Genomic DNA, 21975 nt, shown 5'->3' with positions numbered 1-21975 from the left:
ACCTGGCCTAATGGGCAACCAGTTGTCTGGACTTCACAGAAACATGGAAGCTAACAAAAAGTGAACATTTACACAATTGCAACGTTGTTGTTTTCAAACATTGCAAGTGGGGTAATCTGAGGTAAAAAAAAAAAAGTGTTTCCGATATATACTTCGATATGATTTTGATATCAAATGGAAAAATTCTACAGATATCGATAATGAACTTTCCATAAATTGGTGCCCAATCCCTAGAGTGAACTGTGAAACGTTGCATGTTTTATGACAGAAGACCCTAAAGATGCAACTGAATTTTAGCGATTTGCTTTGACTACTTTCAACCATAGTGTAAAACACAAGTTGTGTGGGCTACACACGGTCGTATTCATCAAACTAGGCCATCCTTCATAGACCCCCAAGAAAGTCAAGAGTATATACTGTGCTTGTGTGTCAGTGCATTTGAATGTTTCTCTGCGAGAAAGGTATTTCACAGCCCGTGTGGTTTTTTTTAATCAACTAACTGCTTTCTGTCTCCTCTCCATAGCTTGTGTTGAAAGTCAGTTGCACAAACACCGAGCAATGTTAGTTTAAGGTTCCTAAATATTTGGATATTTATGTTATTAGGCAGGAAGGGCTCCCACTACACATTTGGCAATAAAACAGAGCTTCAATCCCTGTGTGAACTCTTAAACCAGACTCACATTTAACAGTTTAATTCATTAATGATTTTAATACCGTGGATGTGGACCAAGTCTATAGAGGAGGATGATTTGGGTTTTGTTTACATGGAGTGCAACCATACAAATGTTGAGGGTGTAGGGGAATTCCATTCAGATCCTATTGCCCTAGATCAATATTCCCCAAAACTGTCAGTACCAGGATGTTAGCTAGGGGTACAAAAATAGGTTGGATTGCCAGTGAAGATCATGAGCAGCAGCCCACTGGGAACACACTGGTTGAACCAACATGGAATACATGTTGCATTGACATCTGTGTCCAGTGGGCGGTGACATAAACGCTAATGCAAACAACACTAATGCAAACAACACTAATGCAAACAACACTAATGCAAACAACACTAATGCAGACAACACTAATGCAGACAACACTAATGCAAACAACACTAATGCAAACAACATACATGCAAACAACACTAGTGCAAACAACACTAATGCACACAACACTAGTGCAAACAACACTAATGCAAACAACACCACTAGTGCAAACAACACTAATGCACACAACAAATGCAAACAACGCTAATGCAAACAACACTAATGCAAACAACACTAACTTATCTTAAGTACAGTAGGGGCAATATTTTCCTGTTGCAAAACACAGCTGTGAACTAACGTACCGCAGCGCTCTAAACAAAGCGAGTTTCGATATTGTACCTCACGATTGCATTGCATGTGGCGTGTGTATCATGCTGTGACTAAATCAATCTACCGCCTCACGGAAATTGTTAAAGTCCCAATCCAGACAAAATATATATAGTTTTATATTTCCACACTATAAGGTTATACTGTACAATTGTGAAAATTATGATAATGCCATTTTCGTGTAAGAGCTGTTTGATAAGACTGCCTGAAATCTCTGCCTGTTTTGGTGGAATAGTTTTGGCCTGCCTGGTGACCAGGCAGTAAATTAGTTAATTAACCAATGAGAAAGTGAGTTCTAAACCTCTCTGCAAATAAAAGCTAGTTTTCCGTTTTCCCCTCCCCACTCAGAACACTCCCAGACAGTCCTAGCCAAATTAACATAGTTTACCCTCCACTACAACCCTTGTACGGCACCATGTGTGTGTGTGTGTGTGTGTGTGTGTGGGTGGGGTGGGGGGGTTCACAGTGTGCAATACTGAACACGGACGAAGACAGACCAACCTACTGAAACACCGCATAATCACTCTGACTGAAACAGGTGGACTTGAGGTCAAGGCAGAAATTCCACAGTTGATGGATTTAAGTTTATCTTCATTCTAAACAACTACATTCCAACAGTGAAGCCAAAACAAACCCTTATAAAAAGGTCAGCTTAGTTCAGATAGAGAGAGAGTAAAGCTGATGCTAGATCTGTTTCTGTGGGAAACTTCTACCATTTGAAACTGCTGTACAGAGGGGATTTAAATGTTACTTCTACTTACAGCATTGACCCTCTGGTCAGAGATGTGCAGCAGGACGATCCACCTGTAATTTCACAAAGTGTTACAGTAAACCTCCATTCATCAAAATCACATGGCTGGGAGGCCTCTTAACTCATATGGCTGGGAGGCCTCTTAACTCATATGGCTGGGAGGCCTCTTAACTCATATGTTTTGTTTGGCGTCTCTGCAAGCTGGCATCCCCCCATCCAGGTGACCTGCAGCCTCAGAGAAGTGGACCACTCGGTGTGTGTGTTTAAGTTCTTTGTGTGTGTGTGTGTGTCTGTGTGTGTGTTGCATGTGCCTCTACGCACATTTTTTTTTGTGTGGGTTGAGAATCTAAAAGTAAACGTGCACGGCCACTGTTTGTCACAATTTCATGCATTTCGTCAACTTACACTGGTGTATCTAGTCTAGCCTATAACATGCCCCATAAACTACGTCAGACAGGAATTCTCATCCGTTGCTGTTTGAGGCCTAATGCACAGATATAGGACCTTCATTTAAATCACAATGTTGTTGCAGGAAATGCATCAACCCCTACCAAAAATCTGCTTTAATTAACATCCTATATCGGTATAGTGTTGTTAAGTGGGAAGGCACTGTCTTGGTCTGAACATGTGGGTCTGAGCAAGTGTGATATCATACATGTACAGTGCAGTGAAAAAGTATTTGCCCCCTTCCTGATTTCTTATTTTTTTTGCACATTTGTCACACTTAAATGTTTCAGATCATTAAAACAAATTTTAATATTACACAAAGATAACCCAAGTAAACACAAAATGCAGTTTAAGTGATGATTTTATTTATTTAGTCAAAAGAAATCTATCCGAACCTTCATGGCCCTATGTGGAAAAAGTAATTGCCCCCTAAACCTAATAACTGCTTGTGCCATCCTCTGCAGCAACAACTGCAATCAAACGTTTGCGATAACTGGCAATGAGTCTTTCACATCGCTGTGGAGGAATTTTCGCCCACTTTTCTTTGCAGAATTGTTGAAATTCAGCCACATTGGAGGATTTGAGCATGAACCGCCTTTTTAAGGTCACGCCACAGCATCTCAATCGGATTCAAGTCCAGACTTTGACTAGGCTACTCCAAAACCTTCATTTAGTTTTTTGTTAAGCCATTCAGAGGTGGACTTGCTGTTGTGTTTTGGATCATTGTCCTGCTGCAGAACCCAAGTGCGCTTCAGCTTGAGGTCACGAACTGATGGCCAGACATTCTCCTTCAGGATTTTTTGGTAGAGAACAGAATTCATGGTTCCATCAATCACAGCAAGTCGTCCAGGTCCTGAAGCAGCAAAGCAGCCCCAGAGCATCACACTACCACCCCCACATTGGACTGTTGGTATGATGTTCTTTATCTGAAATGCTGTGTTACTTTTACGCCAGATGTAATGGGACGCACACCTTCCAAAAAGTTCAACTTTTGTCTCTTCAGTCCACAGAATATTTTCCCAAAAGTCTTGGGGATCATTAAGATGTTTTTTTTTGTCAAAAGTGAGACGAGTCTTTATGATATTTTTGGTCAGCAGTCGTTTCCGCCTTGGAACTCTGCCACGGATGCCATTTTTGACCAGACTCTTTCTTATGGTTGAGTCATGGACACTGACCTTAACTGAGGCAAGTGAGGCCTGCAGTTCTTTAGATGTTGTTGTGGGTTCTTTTTTGACCTCTTGGATGAGTCGTCGCTGCGCTCTTGGGGTAATTTGGTAGCCTGGCCACTCCTGGGAAGGTTCACCACTGTTCTAAATGTTCTCCATTTGTGGGTAATGGCTCTCACCGTGGTTCACTGGAGTCCCAAAGCTTTACAACTGGCTTTGTAATACTTTCCAGACTGATAGATGTAAATTACTTTGTTTCTCATCTGTTCCTGAATGTCTTTGGATCACGGCATGATGTCTTGCTTTTTGAGATCTTTTGGCCTACTTCACATTGTCAGACAGGTTCTATTTAAGTGATTTCTTGATTCAACAGGTCTGGCAGTAATCAGGCCCGGGTGTGGCTAGTGAAATTGAACTCAGCTTTCCAAAAAAATGTGATTAACCACAGTAAATTCATGATTTAACAAGGGGGGGCAATTACTTTGTCACATAGGGCCATGAAGGTTCGGATAGCTTTAATCCCTTAGTAAATACAATTATCACTTAAAAACTGCATTTTGTGTTTACTTGGGTTATCTTTGTGTAATATTAACATGTGTTTGATGATCTGAAACATTTAAGTGTGACAAATGTGCAAAAACAACAAGAAAATCAGGAAGGGGGCAAATACTTTTTTAACAGCGCTGTATGTATATGTTCAGTTGTCTATTGTTTTTGTCTATTTATAGCAGAAATAATAGCAAAAAAAGTCTAATAATATATACAAAAAAAAGGGAAGGCACAGTCTATCTTTTGGGTTCAAATCAAATCAAATTGTATTTGTCACATGCACGAAATACAACCGTAGAGTGAAATGCTTACTTACAAGCCCTTAACCAACAATGCAATTTTAAGAAAAATACAATTTTTTGTATTTTTATAAACAGATAAAAGTAACAAATAATTAAAGAGCAGCAGTAACATAACAATAGTGAGGCTATATACAGGGAGGCACCGGTACAGAGTCAATGTGCAGGAGCACCGGTTAGTCGAGGTCATTGAGGTTCACTGAACGTATGCCTGAATCTGTCAAGGTGTGTGTGTGTTGAGCATCTTTCCCTGTGCACGTCCCTTCATATTATTGTATCCATAGGTATCAAATCCTTCCCACGTTAAAATTGGCATATGATGTCATACTTTCTAACTATTGCTGTTCCAGAACGTCAATCTAGGCTGCCAGGTCTTCTATTTTAACACGTGGATCCTACTGCTGCCACCAAGTGTTAAGATAGAAGACCACATTACTCCCAACTTCTCCACTGCAAAAGAAAATGCTTTCTGGTAGTAAGTGGGTGCTGTGCGTCTGCTGCATGTACAGTACAAACCGTAGCAGGGATGCTCCCATGAGCCCTTAACTATTATGGGTCAGGGACAACAGTTTGTGTCACAGTGCAAGGTTAAACTAGCTACAACTAGCCATCTACCTCTAATAAACATCACCAAGCAAAGCCATTAGCCCTGGGAGCTAAGCTATCACGAGTCTTCAGGTCTCGCAAAGGCAAGAGTAGTTCACCAAACCACCTCTGGTATGATTCACCCCCTTTGACACCCTTCTCTTCTCTGTAGAAAACCCATCAATTAATATAATATATAAATTATGCGCTGAGGCAGGAAGACTCACCAGATAGGCAGAGAACAGAAGGTCACCCAGCAAGCGAAGGGACTCATTGGTCACTCCTTCAGATGACTCCACCCACTTAAGTGCTGCACCCTGTGATATGTTAGGGTCACTTCAAAGCTACTGAAGGCTACACCTGAAAAGCACATATAACATACATGTAGAGTTCACACATTTAAACGTGCAATAGTAGACCTACAGGTTTGAGCCTGGGTTGTTATAAGATGTGGTAGTGGGTATATCAACTTTATTTAGCTGTGAATATGCATTGAGATAATGATCACAGTCTACAATGTCATTTTGAAGGCAGACTGCAGACAGAACCAACAAACTAAAAAATAATAGGTAAAGACAAAAGCAAGACTGGAAATAGATTAATTTAGACAATAAACAACACTTGAAAATCTGATTGAATATCTGACTGCAAAACACTCTGCATGACGCTATCAGTTGCACAATGAAAATTAGTCTTCAGCCATGGAAAGATCTATAGCCTTATGTTTACAGGTTGTCAAATGTTAAATTGATGCTGTCATTACGCAACTTCTCAAAATACACTACTTTCTCATTCTTAAATAGTAACTTTACAGTTCTCATTGGCTTACTGGCTTGAAACTTCATGCACACAATCCGTTTTTCATTGAAAGGTCCACACATACACCAATGTTCTTAAAATCTTTTAGTAGGCAATATAACCTAATATCCATAGGCTACATTTCTTAAGATTGATCAAAATGTTACGTTTTTCAGAACTCACCTTATTCGTGTGTTGACCCCGTCCTCAACTCAACGGTTCCTCCGCATCCACAATAGTATGTATATGAGTGAATATTGTAGAGCGATATGCCTTGTCTCTCGCGACTCGTTATCATTGTATGATAACACCTGCTGCCGATGCAAGCGAGGCAAAGAGAGGTCTTGAAATATGACTGGCCATCTAGAGGAGAATATCTAGGCTAGACCGCCCCCCACTTCACAACCTGGGCTGTCCAAAAACGAAACCCTGACTTGCTAACTCACTTCACTAACTACAGTGAAGCTTCTACATCTTTTAGCAACCATTTCAAAGTTTTGCTGCAGTTTGAGAGGTTCATTGTCGTTCAATCAGATCAAAGCTGGGCACAAGGGTCGTTTTGCGCCTTTGAAGACGATGACAAATGGCGCTAGATGACCGACCGGGTCCTTGTATTTTCCTTCCATTGGGACGTCGTTGAAAAACGGAAAACGGCTCGTTTTTCGTTTCTGAATGTGGAAATCGGAAATCGACTTATTTTCTCATTCATCATCTCACAATTGGGCATGGAATACGGGAAAACAAATAACAACAACAGCTATTACATTTTAAAATTTAACATTTGCATTTTTCTCATACCTGGAAGTACAGGCCCCCTCATTGAAAATTCACAGGGATTAGGATATATGTTTAGAGTCTAGGTTGGCAGCACAAATAAAGGATTAAACTGTGTGTGTGACAGGAAGATGAAAATACTCATGTTAACTAAAATGCAGAATATATCATGAAGTTAGCATGGCAATAGGACAAACTCAACAACAACTGAACAAAGTTGTCTTGCACTAGCTGGCTAGATAGCACTGGCTGTTTACTGCTGTGTGTGTGTGTGTGTGTGGTCCCAAACTTTTTTTGTACAGTTAAGGTGTTGACTTGACAGGGCTGAATCCGGATTTGAGGCCCGGTCGTGGATACCCCCCGATTTTTGCTACAATATCCTTCCATGGTTGGTTTCATAGAGCCTACCCTTTAACTGCCCTTAATTGACCAATTGTTTTCTACAACTTCTGAGGCCGTTGGAGAGGATCAGCTTGAACAAAGTAAGGTGTATAATCACAGATCTACAAATAGTAATCCCTGCCAAATAATAGGCGTTGTGTGATTAAGATTAGAAGAACTACGCCTCCCCTGGCTTATGCAAACCCCCAAAAAAACACACATGCACAACCAGACATTGATTGATTGAATGGAGACAGCTTGTGTCAATTAAATAACATTTCCTACATACAACAAACCTAGTGGATCATGCTGGAAATACCAGTAAAAACAAAGTGCAAAAAATAAATAAAAAGCAAAGCCCAAATCCTGGGTCAAGTCTCAAATATGGCTGAAGTGCTGTGCATGTACAGAATACCCTTGTGTTGTACACAGTGTCATCCACTAGATGGCAGTAATGTGCTACCACCTCCACTGAAAGTTGAGAGATGTTTGGAGTCCTCTGTTTCCACTGTTTCAAAGGGTAACGTGAGCATAAAGCCCCGTTGGTTTTGGGCTAAGAGTACAACAAAGTAAATCATAACAATCCCAGTGCTACTTTCAAAGTAGTAAATCTTACTTGTTTGTCACTGGTTGTGAAATTGAACCATATTTATTTTGACCTATTTGCCACTTCTATAACAAAATGATTTTGCTGCTCCCACAGGATATCTTAATGATCAACGTGTACACCACTGAAAGTAGAGACTGTGTTTAAAAGCTCTCGTAATGTGTTTGACATTATAATTTTGGTGGGTGCTATGCTGGACCAAAGGTTCCATGGCCACAATAATTCTGAATGAGAATGTCATGGTAATTTTAGTGCCAAGTTGGACAAGAATTTGCCCCACTATGGCTCTGTCCCTGCCTACACCTACTCAGTGTAATATTTATGTTTCTGCTAATGGATTTAGGGATGGTTTCCCGGACATTGATTGAGCCTAGTTCTAGACTAAAAATCAAGATCAATAGAAAGTGCTTTATAGTCTAGGACTAGGCATAATCTGTATCAAGGAAACCATTCCGTTAGTGTACCACAGATACCATTTCCTTTCATCTTGTTGTTTTCTAGACATGACCTGGTGCAACAGAAATATAAACGCAACTTGTAAAGTGTTGGTCCCATGTTTCATGAGTAGAAATAGAATGCACAAAAATCTTATTTCTCTAAAATATGGGCACAAATTTGTTTACATCCCTTATAGTGAGCATCTTTCCTTTGCCAAGATAATCCATACACCTAACAGGTGTGGCATATCAAGAAGCTGAATAAACAGTATGATCATTACACAGGTGCACCTTCTTCTGGCGGCAATAAAAGGCCATTCTAAAATGTGCAGTTTTGTCGCACAACACAATGCCACAAATGTCCAAAATTTTGGGGGAGCGTGCAATTGGCATGCTGAATGTCCACCAGAGCTGTTGCCAGAGAATGTAATGTTCCTTTCTCTACCATAAGCCGCCTCCAACTTCGTTTTAAAGAATTTGGCAGTACGTCCAACTGGCATCACAACTGGCTCTAACCAGAATAGAAAGAGGAGTGGGAGGCCCCGGTGCACAACTAAGCAAGAGGACAAGTACATTAGAGTGTCTAGTTTGAGAAACAGACACCTCACAAGTCTGGCAGCGTCATTAAATAGTGCCCGCAAAACACCCATCTCAATGTCAACAGTGAAGAGGCAACTCCGGGATGCTGGCCTTCTAGGCAGAGGTCCTCTGTCCAGTGTCTGTGTTCTTTTGCCCATCTTAATCTTTTATTTTTATTGGCCAGTCTGAGATATGTCTTTTTCCTTGCAACTCTGCCTAGAAGGCCAGCATCCAGCAGTCGTGTCTTCACTGTTGACATTGAGACGGGTGTTTTTCAGGTATTATTTAGTGAAGCTGCCAGTTGTGTTTTGCTGGTACTATTTGCGGGTTCTAGTGCTAGTTTGACCACCAGAGGGCATCTTTGAGAAGCATTTGATAGTCTTCAATAGTGGCTAGAGAATTGAAAACCTTTTTTTGTAAAAACATAGTATATGAGAATGATTTTAAGAAATGTTGCTTAATTAATTTGATTAATATTATGGTGTTTCTATTTCAAGAAAAATGAAAAACCCTCAATGTTTCCATTAGGATGGAACAGAAATTATGGCGCTGTACAATGTGACAGTCAGAGCCCAAATCCTCAGAGCATAACATTTCCACACCCTAATTGTATAATTGCAGTCTAACCAAAACTCAAGAGGAGATTCAATGAAAATAAAAATCTTGTTGATTTATCAAGACCAGCTTTATGTAGGTGCTGAGGCTATATGACTGTGCCATCAACTCGATAATATATATATAATAATATTTGTAAAGGCCAAAACATTTATTTATGTTTTTAGAGGGGTAGAAAGGCTGGGCCAATTGTGCGTAGCCCTATGAGACTCCCAATCATGGTCGGATGTGATACATAATCACAATAATACTTATTGTTGTATTATTTGTTTGGTCTTTTCTGGTGTATCAAACTGAAATTGCAACCAATCACGACCAGTTGTGATACAGCCAATTGAACTAAGAAATACATTTGACGATAGAATTCTCCCCCTACCCTCCTTCTAGGCAAGTCTATTGTCCAGCTACCTACTAATAGCCATAATGGCGCTGTACAACGTGACCGTGTGTGCATGAAAGAGTATTTTCCAGTAAGCAACAATTTGTTACCTTCATTAGACAACTTTGTTCCAATATTTCTGTAATTCAGTGATATTTATTCCCACAGTAATTCATTATAGATCCATAACTAAATAAACAAACATTGGCATTTTGAGAGTATTTTATCATTATGTTATTAACGAAAGCATAAAGATGCTGGTGAAGAAATACAGTACTGTACAGTATATGCTTTATCTGACATTTTGCATGAGTCGCCCACATGTAGCTTTATGTAGGTGCCGAGGCCATGTGAATGCGCCATCAACTTGATTATTTAGCAGACATCACTTGCTTATATTCAGTCAACACATATATCTTAAGAATATCATGGAGTATAATTGAAAATTTTCACTTCTCCATGCTTGATCCTACTTGAGACGCAGACGTCTCATCTAGACACCTGGAAATGCAAATGCGCTACGCTAAATGCAAAATGTACTCGTTAAAACTCAAACGTTCATTAAAACACACATGCAGGGTATTGAATTAAAGCTACACTCGTTGTGAATCTAGCCAACAAGTCAGATTTTTAAAATGCTTTTCGGCGAAAGCATGAGAAGCTATTATCTGATAGCATGCAACACCCCAATATACCTGAAGGGGACGTAAACAAAAGAATTAGCGTAGCCGGCGCTACACAAAACGCAGAAATAAAATATAAAACATTCATTACCTTTGATGATATTCTTTGTTGGCACTCCTATATGTTCCATAAACATCACAATTGGGTCTTTTTCCCGATTAAATCCGTCCATGTATGCCCAAAATATCCATTTGTATAGCCTGTCTGGTTCAGGAAAAAAGCTCTCTTCCAACACGCAACGTCATTTTTTAAAATTATATAAGTTGCCTATATTCTTTGACAAAACACTTCAACCTGCTTTTGTAACCCAACTTTAGGTATTTGTAAACGTTAATAAGCGATCAAATTGATCACTGGGCGATCTGTATTCAATAGCAGCTACTCAAGAAAACAATGTCCCTTTTTCTCTCTTCCAAAATCGATTGCTGTATGCTGGACGGAATGAAGGATCTATTTGTCATGACACAAAGGATTTTTGTCAATGAAAATGACGTTTTTGGCTACATCGTGTGGAAGCTGTAGGAATTGCAATCTCGGCCCTATTTAATTTGGTGTCCCTTAAACAATACATGCAAGTGGCGCATGGATATTTTTTTCAGTTTTCAGTGACCAGTTTTTCTTGCGCTTTTCGATGAAACACACGCTCTGTTATAGTCACAGCCGTAATTTAACCAGTTTTAGAAACTTCAGAGTGTTTTCTATCCACACATACTAATCATATGCATATACTATATTCCTGGCATGAGTAGCAGGACGCTGAAATTTTTTACATTTGGATAATAAAGCATTTACAGCATTTTGAAGATATAAGCCACCTTCATTTGCTTATTAGGCTACTGTGCTGTATGACAAGTAAACATAGCCTACAGTACATACTGTTGTAAACATGGGAAAGTGCCTAATTCCTTACATAAGGGAGAGCAGGCCATGTCCAGGCTTTCTCGGTGACGTCAAGTACTCAATAACTCTTTAATACTTTTTCGGGTTGCATCAGTCATGGACAGAAACTTCTGAGACACAGTATTAATGATGAACACCCAGTGGTTCACTTATAAGCCACATTTGACTTGGTCAAGTTCTGTTGTCAGAAGAGGAATGGAAATGTCAGGGTGAACCGACGACCTGACAAACCCACCAGGTATGCTGACTCTGCCTGTCGGAGGTGAAGTTCCAGAGCTCACAGATGTGCCTGGCATGGATTGTGACTGCATCTCGTTCCTCGCCCTCTTCAACGTGCCATTCTCCACCTGACTCTCCGCCAATGCCGCCTGGCTCTGGACTAATGCATCAGCTGTCACCCGTTTCTCTGCAACAGATAATGTTTCTCTTTCTGCTGGTCTGCCTTCAAGGACTCAATATCGGTCTTCAAAGTTTGCATCTGGGGCGGGGCGGGGCGGGGTGGGGTGGGGTTCCCCATGGGCTAGGTCTGTCTTCTGTGCGCGGCTCTGTGACCCATCCCGTGCCCCCTGCCCTCGTGCCTTAAACCTAGTGCACCCACCGCTATTTCAGTGGATACAGCTGGAGAACTGCAATGCAATCCCATTGTGTGCCACTCGGCAGCCATGACCAATAGGACCAATATATAGCTCTGGATACTACTGCAAAATGATCCGTTTCTCTGGTTGTACTATTTATAGGTATGTGTTTGGGTAAAATAAACATTTTTGTTTTATTCCTTAAGTATATTTCACACCAAATACTGTTAGACTTTTACTCCAGTTGTATTTTACTGGGTGACTTTCACTTCAGTCATTTTCTATTAAGGTATCTATACTTTTACTCAAGTATGGCAATCGGGTACTTTTTCCACCACTGTGTGTGTATGTGTGTGTGTGTGTGTGTGTGTGTGTGTGTGTGTGTGTGTGTGTGTGTGTGTGTGTGTGTGTGTGTATGTGTGTGTGTGTGTGTGTGTGTGTGTGTGTGTGTGTGTGTGTGTGTGTGTGTGTGTGTGTGTGTGTGTGTGTGTGTGTGTCTGAGAGAGAGAGTGGGGGGGATCAGTAATCAAGTCGTGTCATTGATCATCAGCCCCCCAGACAATCTTTCAGTGAGCAGGAAAATATGTTTGTGTGGTATACCCATGCCAATAAAAAGGCTAATTTTAACTTACTGTATTGGCTGATTTAACTAACTGAAGTTCACTATGATCTGCTCAGAAGCCATACTGTGCCCTCCTCTGCGGAAGACACATTATGGTTGAATGCATTCGGTTGGCAACTGACTAGGTATCCCCTTTACTTTCCTCTGGAAACATTCAAACTCTCACACACACACACACACACACACACACACATCAGCACTATAGCTATAGACAATAGCTTAATTAGCTTAATTAATAGCTTAATTGAATACTGTTGTATGTGTAATGTTACGGTGCGTGAATGAGGACCCAAAAGCGAATTAACTTAAACAGAGCTTCTTTAATTACCAAACATAGGTAGGCTCAGACGGACCGGCAGATTCCGACAGGACAAGACAAGGTTACAGCAAACATGACGACAGTCTGGTTCAGGCATGAAACACAACAAACAAGAATCCGACAAGGACAGGAACAAAAACAGAGAGAGATATAGGGACCTAATCAGAGGGAAAAAGGGAACAGGTGGGAAACGGGGTGACGAGGTGGTTAGGAGGAGACAAGGCACAGCTGGTGGAAATTGGGGGAGAAAAGGTAACCTAACAACGACCAGCAGAGGGAGACAGGGTGAAGGGAAAGGACAGAGACAAGACACAACATGACAGTACATGACAGTACCCCCCCACTCACCGAGCGCCTCCTGGCGCACTCGAGGAGGAAACCTGGCGGCAACGGAGGAAATCCTCGATCAGCGCACGGTCCAGCACGTCCCGAGAGGGAACCCAACTCCTCTCCTCAGGACCGTACCCCTCCCAATCTACGAGGTACTGGTGACCACGGCCCCGAGGACGCATGTCCAAAATTCTACGGACCCTGTAGATGGGTGCGCCCTCGACAAGGATGGGGGGGGGGGGGGGAAGACGAGCGGGGGCGCGAAGGACGGGCTTGATGCAGGAGACATGGAAGACCGGGTGGACGCGACGAAGGTATCGCGGAAGAAGAAGTCGAACTGCGACAGGATTAATGACCCGAGAAATACGGAACGGACCAATGAACCGCGGGGTCAACTTGCGAGAAGCCGTCTTAAGGGGAAGGTTCTGAGTGGAGAGCCAAACTCTCTGACCGCGACAATATCTAGGACTCTTAGTTCTACGCTTATTAGCAGCCCTCACAGTCTGCGTCCTATAACGGCAAAGTGCAGACCTGACCCTCTTCCAGGTGCGCTCGCAACGTTGGACAAAAGCCTGAGCGGAGGGGACGCTGGACTCGGCGAACTGAGATGAGAACAGCGGAGGCTGGTACCCGAGGCTACTCTGAAAAGGAGATAGCCCGGTCGCAGACGAAGGAAGCGAGTTGTGGGCGTATTCTGCCCAGGGGAGCTGTTCTGACCAAGACGCAGGGTTGCGAAAAGAAAGACTGCGTAAGATGCGACCAATAGTCTGATTGGCCCGTTCTGCTTGACCGTTAGACTGGGGGTGAAAGCCGGAAGAGAGACTGACGGAAGCCCCAATCAAACGGCAAAACTCCCTCCAAAATTGAGACGTGAATTGCGGACCTCTGTCCGAAACGACGTCTGACGGAAGGCCATGAATTCTGAAAACATTCTCGATGATGATTTGTGCCGTCTCTTTAGCAGAAGGAAGCTTAGCAAGGGGAATGAAATGAGCCGCCTTAGAGAACCTATCGACAACCGTAAGAATAACAGTCTTCCCCGCTGACGAAGGCAGTCCGGTGACAAAATCTAAGGCGATGTGAGACCACGGTCGAGAGGGAATAGGAAGCGGCCTGAGACGGCCGGCAGGAGGAGAGTTACCGGACTTAGTCTGCGCGCAGACCGAACAAGCAGCCACGAAACGACGCGTGTCATGCTCCCGGGTGGGCCACCAAAAACGCTGGCGAATGGAAGCAAGCGTACCCCGAACGCCAGGGTGGCCGGCTAACTTGGCAGAGTGAGCCCACTGAAGAACGGCCAGACGAGTAGGAACGGGAACGAAAAGAAGGTTCCTAGGACAAGCGCGCGGCGACGGAGTGTGAGTGAGCGCTTGTTTTACCTGCCTCTCAATTCCCCAGACAGTCAACCCGACAACACGCCCCTCAGGGAGAATCCCCTCGGGGTCAGTGGAGGCTACTGAAGAACTGAAGAGACGAGACAAAGCATCAGGCTTGGTGTTCTTAGAGCCCGGACGATAAGAAATCACGAACTCGAAACGAGCGAAAAACAGCGCCCAACGCGCCTGACGCGCATTAAGTCGTTTGGCAGAACGGATGTACTCAAGGTTCCTATGGTCAGTCCAAACGACAAAAGGAACGGTCGCCCCCTCCAACCACTGTCGCCATTCGCCTAGGGCTAACCGGATGGCGAGCAGTTCGCGGTTACCCACATCATAGTTACGTTCCGACGGCGACAGGCGATGAGAAAAATACGCGCATGGGTGGACCTTGTCGTCAGAGAGGGAGCGCTGAGAAAGAATGGCTCCCACGCCCACCTCTGACGCGTCAACCTCGACAACGAACTGTCTAGAGACGTCAGGTGTAACAAGGATAGGAGCGGATGTAAAACGATTCTTGAGGAGATCAAAAGCTCCCTGGGCGGAAACGGACCACTCAAAGCACGTCTTGACAGAAGTAAGGGCTGTGAGAGGAGCTGCCACCTGACCGAAATTACGGATGAAACGACGATAGAAGTTCGCGAAGCCGAGAAAGCGCTGCAGCTCGACGCGTGACTTAGGGACGGGCCAATCAATGACAGCTTGGACTTTAGCGGGATCCATCTTAATGCCTTCAGCGGAAATAACAGAACCGAGAAATGTGACGGAGGAGGCATGAAAAGTGCACTTCTCAGCCTTCACAAAAAGACAATTCTCTAAAAGGCGCTGGAGGACACGTCGAACGTGCTGAACATGAATCTGGAGTGACGGTGAAAAAATCAGGATATCGTCAAGGTAAACGAAAACAAAGATGTTCAGCATGTCTCTCAGGACATCATTGACTAATGCCTGAAAGACAGCTGGAGCGTTAGCGAGGCCGAAAGGAAGAACCCGGTATTCAAAGTGCCCTAACGGAGTGTTAAACGCCGTCTTCCACTCGTCCCCCTCCCTGATGCGCACGAGATGGTAAGCGTTACGAAGGTCCAACTTAGTGAAAAACCTGGCTCCCTGCAGGATCTCGAAGGCTGAAGACATAAGAGGAAGCGGATAACGATTCTTCACTGTTATGTCATTCAGCCCTCGATAATCTATGCAGGGACGCAGAGACCCGTCCTTCTTCTTGACAAAAAAAAACCCCGCTCCGGCGGGAGAGGAGGAGGGGACTATGGTACCGGCGTCAAGAGCTACAGACAAATAATCTTCGAGAGCCTTACGTTCGGGAGCCGACAGAGAGTATAGTCTACCCCGGGGGGGGGGTGGTTCCCGGAAGGAGATCAATACTACAATCATACGACCGGTGTGGAGGAAGAGAGGTGGCCCTGGACCGACTGAACACCGTGCGCAGATCGTGATATTCCTCCGGCACCCCTGTCAAATCACCAGGCTCCTCCTGTGAAGAAGAGACAGAGGAAACAGGAGGGATAGCAGACATTAAACATTTCACATGACAAGAGACGTTCCAGGAGAGGATAGAATTACTAGACCAATTAATGGAAGGATTATGACAAACTAGCCAGGGATGGCCCAAAACAACAGGTGTAAAAGGTGAACGAAAAATTAAAAAAGAAATGGTTTCACTATGATTACCAGAAACAGTGAGGGTTAAAGGTAGCGTCTCACGCTGAATCCTGGGGAGAGGACTACCATCCAGGGCGAACAAGGCCGTGGGCTCCTTTAACTGTCTGAGAGGAATGTCATGTTCCCGAGCCCAGGTCTCGTCCATAAAACAGCCCTCCGCCCCAGAGTCTATTAAGGCACTGCAGGAAGCTGACGAACCGGTCCAGCGTAGATGGACCGACAAGGTAGTGCAGGATCTTGAAGGAGAGACAGGAGTAGTAGCGCTCACCAGTAGCCCTCCGCTTACTGACGAGCTCTGGCCTTTTACTGGACATGAAGTGACAAAATGACCAGCGGAACCGCAATAGAGACAGAGGCGGTTGGTGATTCTCCGTTCCCTCTCCTTAGTCGAGATGCGGATACCTCCCAGCTGCATGGGCTCAGCACCCGAGCCGGCAGAGGAAGATGGTAGTGATGCGGAGAGGGGGGCGACGGAGAGCGCGAGCTCCTTTCCACGAGCTCGGTGACGAAGATCAACCCGTCGCTCAATGCGAATAGCGAGTTCAATCAAGGAATCCACGCTGGAAGGAACCTCCCGGGAGAGAATCTCATCCTTTACCTCTGCGCGGAGACCCTCCAGAAGACGAGCGAGCAAGGCCGGCTCGTTCCAGCCACTGGAGACAGCAAGAGTGCGAAACTCAATAGAGTAGTCTGTTATGGATCGATTGCCTTGACATAGGGAAGACAGGGCCCTGGAAGCCTCCTCCCCAAAAACAGATCGATCAAAAACCCGTATCATCTCCTCCTTAAAGTCCTGATACTGGTTAGTACACTCAGCCCTTGCCTCCCAGATTACCGTGCCCCACTCACGAGCCCGTCCAATAAGGAGAGATATGACGTAGGCGACACGAGCAGTGCTCCTGGAGTAAGTGTTGGGCTGGAGAGAAAACACAATATCACACTGGGTGAGGAACGAGCGGCATTCAGTGGGCTCCCCAGAGTAACACGGCGGGTTATTGATTCTGGGCTCCGGAGATTCGAAAGCCCTGGAAGTGGCCGGTGGATCGAGGCGGAGATGGTGAACCTGTTCTGTGAGGTTGGAGACTTGGGTGGCCAGGGTCTCAACGGCATGTCGAGCAGCAGACACTTCCTGCTCGTGTCTGCCTAGCATCGCTCCCTGGATCCCGACGGCTGAGTGGAGAGGATCCGAAGTCGCTGGGTCCATTCTTGGTCGGATTCTTCTGTTACGGTGCGTGAATGAGGACCCAAAAGCGAATTAACTTAAACAGAGCTTCTTTAATTACCAAACATAGGTAGGCTCAGACGGACCGGCAGATTCCGACAGGACAAGACAAGGTTACAGCAAACAATGACGACAGTCTGGTTCAGGCATGAAACACAACAAACAAGAATCCGACAAGGACAGGAACAAAAACAGAGAGAGATATAGGGACCTAATCAGAGGGAAAAAGGGAACAGGTGGGAAACGGGGTGACAAGGTGGTTAGGAGGAGACAAGGCACAGCTGGTGGAAATTGGGGGAGAAAAGGTAACCTAACAACGACCAGCAGAGGGAGACAGGGTGAAGGGAAAGGACAGAGACAAGACACAACATGACAGTACATGACATGTAAACAATAGACGAGTTAGGTATGCAAACATGGTATGTAACAGATAGGTTACCATTTACAGTAGCTGTAGTTAATCATTACACAGCCAATAAGCACCATCAGCCAGCCAGCCATAAGATTGAGCTAAGTTAGCTACAGAAAGTAATGGAGAAATATCACCTTTCTGCAGCAGGTAGCTCTGTCCGGGCAGCTTCATCTTGTAGCATGTTGAGGGACTTTCTCATGTCCACTAGCTAGTATAACTATAGCCAGTAGCCAGTTAGGGATAGCTAGCCAGCCGACTAGCTAGTCAGTAGCCAGCTTGCTAGCTAGTCAGCAATTAGCCAGCCAGTGCTAGCTAGCCAGCCGACTAGCTAGTCAGTAGCCAGCTTGCTAGCTAGTCAGCAGTAGCCAGCCAGTGCTAGCTAGCCAGCCAGTGCTAGCCAACTTTGTTCAGTTGTTGTTGAGTTTGTTCTATTGCCATGCTAACTTCATGCTAAGTTCTGCATTTTAGCTAACACTAGTAATTTAATCATCCTGTCACACTCACACCAACGATTTGTATTACTAACCCGAGATGTGCACGTTTGCAATAACTCAATTCACCCTTGCCCTCCTTCTAAACAACACAATGCAAAGGGTAAAGTCTACAAAACAAAAAAAAAAAAAAGTCCACTCCATTCATAACATATTATTGTGTTTTGGGAACAGAAAACTGTACTGAGATCAAATGTTTCATCGATGAGAAAATTAGCAGAATGTCGGCCCAGTTCCATCTCGCTCCATACTCTCCCACTGCCGTCCACTGGGAAATTCCAACCAGATACTTCATATTTAAACATTCGGGGGAAAGGTCGCTCTCCTTGATTTATCTATGCTCAAACTGTCTAATACATTATTTGTGCTGCCAACCTAGGCTGTAAGCACACACCCTAAGCCATGTGAATGTTATATGAGGGGGCATGTACTTTGAAAACTTTTTGTTGTAATTTTGTTTTTCATTATTCCATGTCCAATTCTGACACAATAAATTAGAAAACGTTTCTTTTTTTTCAGAAACTAAAAACGAAAAATTTGCCGTTTTCCGTTTTTCAGGCCATCTTCTGAATTACAGTGCCTTGCGAAAGTATTCGGCCCCCTTGAACTTTGCGACCTTTTGCCACATTTCAGGCTTCAAACATAAAGATATAAAACTGTATTTTTTTGTGAAGAATCAACAACAAGTGGGACACAATCATGAAGTGGAACGACATTTATTGGATATTTCAAACTTTTTAACAAATCAAAAACTGAAAAATTGGGCGTGCAAAATTATTCAGCCCCTTTACTTTCAGTGCAGCAAACTCTCTCCAGAAGTTCAGTGAGGATCTCTGAATGATCCAATGTTGACCTAAATGACTAATGATGGTAAATACAATCCACCTGTGTGTAATCAAGTCTCTGTATAAATGCACCTGCACTGTGATAGTCTCAGAGGTCCGTTAAAAGCGCAGAGAGCATCATGAAGAACAAGGAACACACCAGGCAGGTCCGAGATACTGTTGTGAAGAAGTTTAAAGCCGGATTTGGATACAAAAAGATTTCCCAAGCTTTAAACATCCCAAGGAGCACTGTGCAAGCGATAATATTGAAATGGAAGGAGTATCAGACCACTGCAAATCTACCAAGACCTGGCCGTCCCTCTAAACTTTCAGCTCATACAAGGAGAAGACTGATCAGAGATGCAGCCAAGAGGCCCATGATCACTCTGGATGAACTGCAGAGATATACAGCTGAGGTGGGAGACTCTGTCCATAGGACAACAATCAGTCGTATATTGCACAAATCTGGCCTTTATGGAAGAGTGGCAAGAAGAAAGCCATTTCTTAAAGATATCCATAAAAAGTGTTGTTTAAAGTTTGCCACAAGCCACCTGGGAGACACACCAAACATGTGGAAGAAGGTGCTCTGGTCAGATGAAACCAAAATTGAACTTTTTGGCAACAATGCAAAACGTTATGTTTGGCGTAAAAGCAACACAGCTCATCACCCTGAACACACCATCCCCACTGTCAAACATGGTGGTGGCAGCATCATGGTTTGGGCCTGCTTTTCTTCAGCAGGGACAGGGAAGATGGATGGAGCCAAATACAGGACCATTCTGGAAGAAAACTTGATGGAGTCTGCAAAAGACCTAAGACTGGGATGGAGATTTGTCTTCCAACAAGACAATGATCCAAAACATAAAGCAAAATCTACAATGGAATGGTTCAAAAATAAACATATCCAGGTGTTAGAATGGCCAAGTCAAAGTCCAGACCTGAATCCAATCGAGAATCTGTGGAAAGAACTGAAAACTGCTGTTCACAAATGCTCTCCATCCAACCTCACTGAGCTCGAGCTGTTTTGCAAGGAGGAATGGGAAAAAATGTCAGTCTCTCGATGTGCAAAACTGATAGAGACATACCCCAAGCGACTTACAGCTGTAATCGCAGCAAAATGTGGCGCTACAAAGTATTAACTTAAGGGGGCTGAATAATTTTGCACGCCCAATTTTTCAGTTTTTGATTTGTTAAAACAGTTTGAAATATCCAATAAATGTCGTTCCACTTCATGATTGTGTCCCACTTGTTGTTGATTCTTCACAAAAAAATACAGTTTTATATCTTTATGTTTGAAGCCTGAAATGTGGCAAAAGGTCGCAAAGTTCAAGGGGGCCGAATACTTTCGCAAGGCACTGTAAATAACCAATGAACTGATGATACAGGATTACCATTCTCCTTTAAAAAATAAAAATAAGAGTCTCCCTGCAAAGATATGCTACACTTTGGAATATAGTGCAATACACCTGTTTTTCACAGCATTGCAACCACCTTTGAAATAATTGATGGATCATTTTTATATTGTATTATTTATACCAGCATTTCTTATGAAAGTTTACACATGTTGAAAGCTATTGTTCAATATATTTCAATAAATAAACTTTTAATAAAATACACATTTATATGTTATTGGAATTACTCAATACAGACACCGATACACACACACAGGACTATTGAAGGAATCTTATTTCAGTCAGAAAATGATGTTTATATGAGTGGGAAGATATACGACTTAAAAATAACTTATGTTGGCACAAGATGGTGGGTAAGTTGAAGCACAACTGTTGAAATTACAATTAACGAAAACGTATGCTTAATTTGAATGTATAGAAATTCACAAATTCTACAGCACAATGGCGGAGTAATGTTTTAAGTGTAAAACTAGTAATGACTCAAATATCCATGCCTTTTGGGAATCCTATAAAGTCACAAAATTATGGGCGGAGCTAGAACATTTTCTGTCAGAAGTGTTACATTGTAAACTTACTTTTAATCTGTCTGTTTGCATATTTCAAGACATGGCATATGAGGGTGTAGTGAGATACCCAATGGGCTGGACGATTCTCTTCTCATCACTCATATTGAAAAAACGTAGGCTATACTAAATACTTGGAACTCAATCAATCCGCCATCATTAACGCAATGGAAAAATCAAATGATTTATTATTTTAATATTATGGGCAACCGAAAAAAAAACGAACTGGTTCAATTTAAGGCCACGTGGCAAATAATATGGATGGGGATGTGAGCATGCGGGTCTGGCCAGATGAGATGTAGTTATTGTTTGTGTGCATCTGTAAGTTGTTGTTCCTATGTAGAAGTTTGTATCTGTAGTGAAAAAAATACACAAATATATATATATATTTAAATATATATAAAACATAAGAAATTACTCAAAAGAGAATGCAAAACGTAAATGGGTCTCGTGCTGGGCAACGGGTTTAATACAGAGTACTAGTGACTAAAATGACTAAAGCTTTCTAGATACCCTCCAACGAATGACAGAATATCTCCCATTTGGCAAAATCGAGTTGACTATTATACAGATAGCATTTCAGCTCATGAATAACGGGGAGATGAATACTGAAAATAACAAGGTATCTTACTTAACCCGGACCAACTCTGTTTAAAAAAAATATACATATGTACTCTCATACCGTTTGTAGATGACACATTATCTGGTGAAGCTCTCATATGGGCAGCAATACGAGACAGCGCAGAGAAGCGGGGGAAAATGTTATAGCGGTATTTTGACACGCATTGGTGAGACGAGCTTTGATAGTCCAGTGTATACATCACAGAATAAAGTTAGGAA

General features: G+C 43.1%; 1 protein-coding gene across 1 annotated transcript in view; it reads right to left on the bottom strand.

The window, feature by feature from the left end:
• LOC110508231 (uncharacterized) overlaps positions 1 to 6417 on the bottom strand; it is a 67767-nt gene extending 61350 nt beyond the window's left edge. Inside the window, exons 1-3 of the mRNA XM_090225194.1 lie at positions 6140 to 6417; positions 5386 to 5518; positions 2123 to 2165 (exon numbers count right to left, since the gene is read on the bottom strand). Of these exons, the coding sequence (XP_090081320.1) occupies positions 2123 to 2165; positions 5386 to 5432 (90 nt within the window). The 5' untranslated portion in view covers positions 5433 to 5518; positions 6140 to 6417. The remainder of the gene's footprint in view (positions 1 to 2122; positions 2166 to 5385; positions 5519 to 6139) is intronic.
• Positions 6418 to 21975: the final 15558 nt, after the last annotated feature.

Source organism: Oncorhynchus mykiss, chromosome 28 (assembly GCF_057628025.1).
Source record: "Oncorhynchus mykiss isolate SJ-2025 chromosome 28, ASM5762802v1, whole genome shotgun sequence".
Lineage (NCBI taxonomy): Eukaryota > Metazoa > Chordata > Actinopteri > Salmoniformes > Salmonidae > Oncorhynchus > Oncorhynchus mykiss.
The sequence above is the reverse complement of the archived record's forward strand: the minus strand, read 5'-3'. Positions and strand labels throughout refer to the sequence as shown.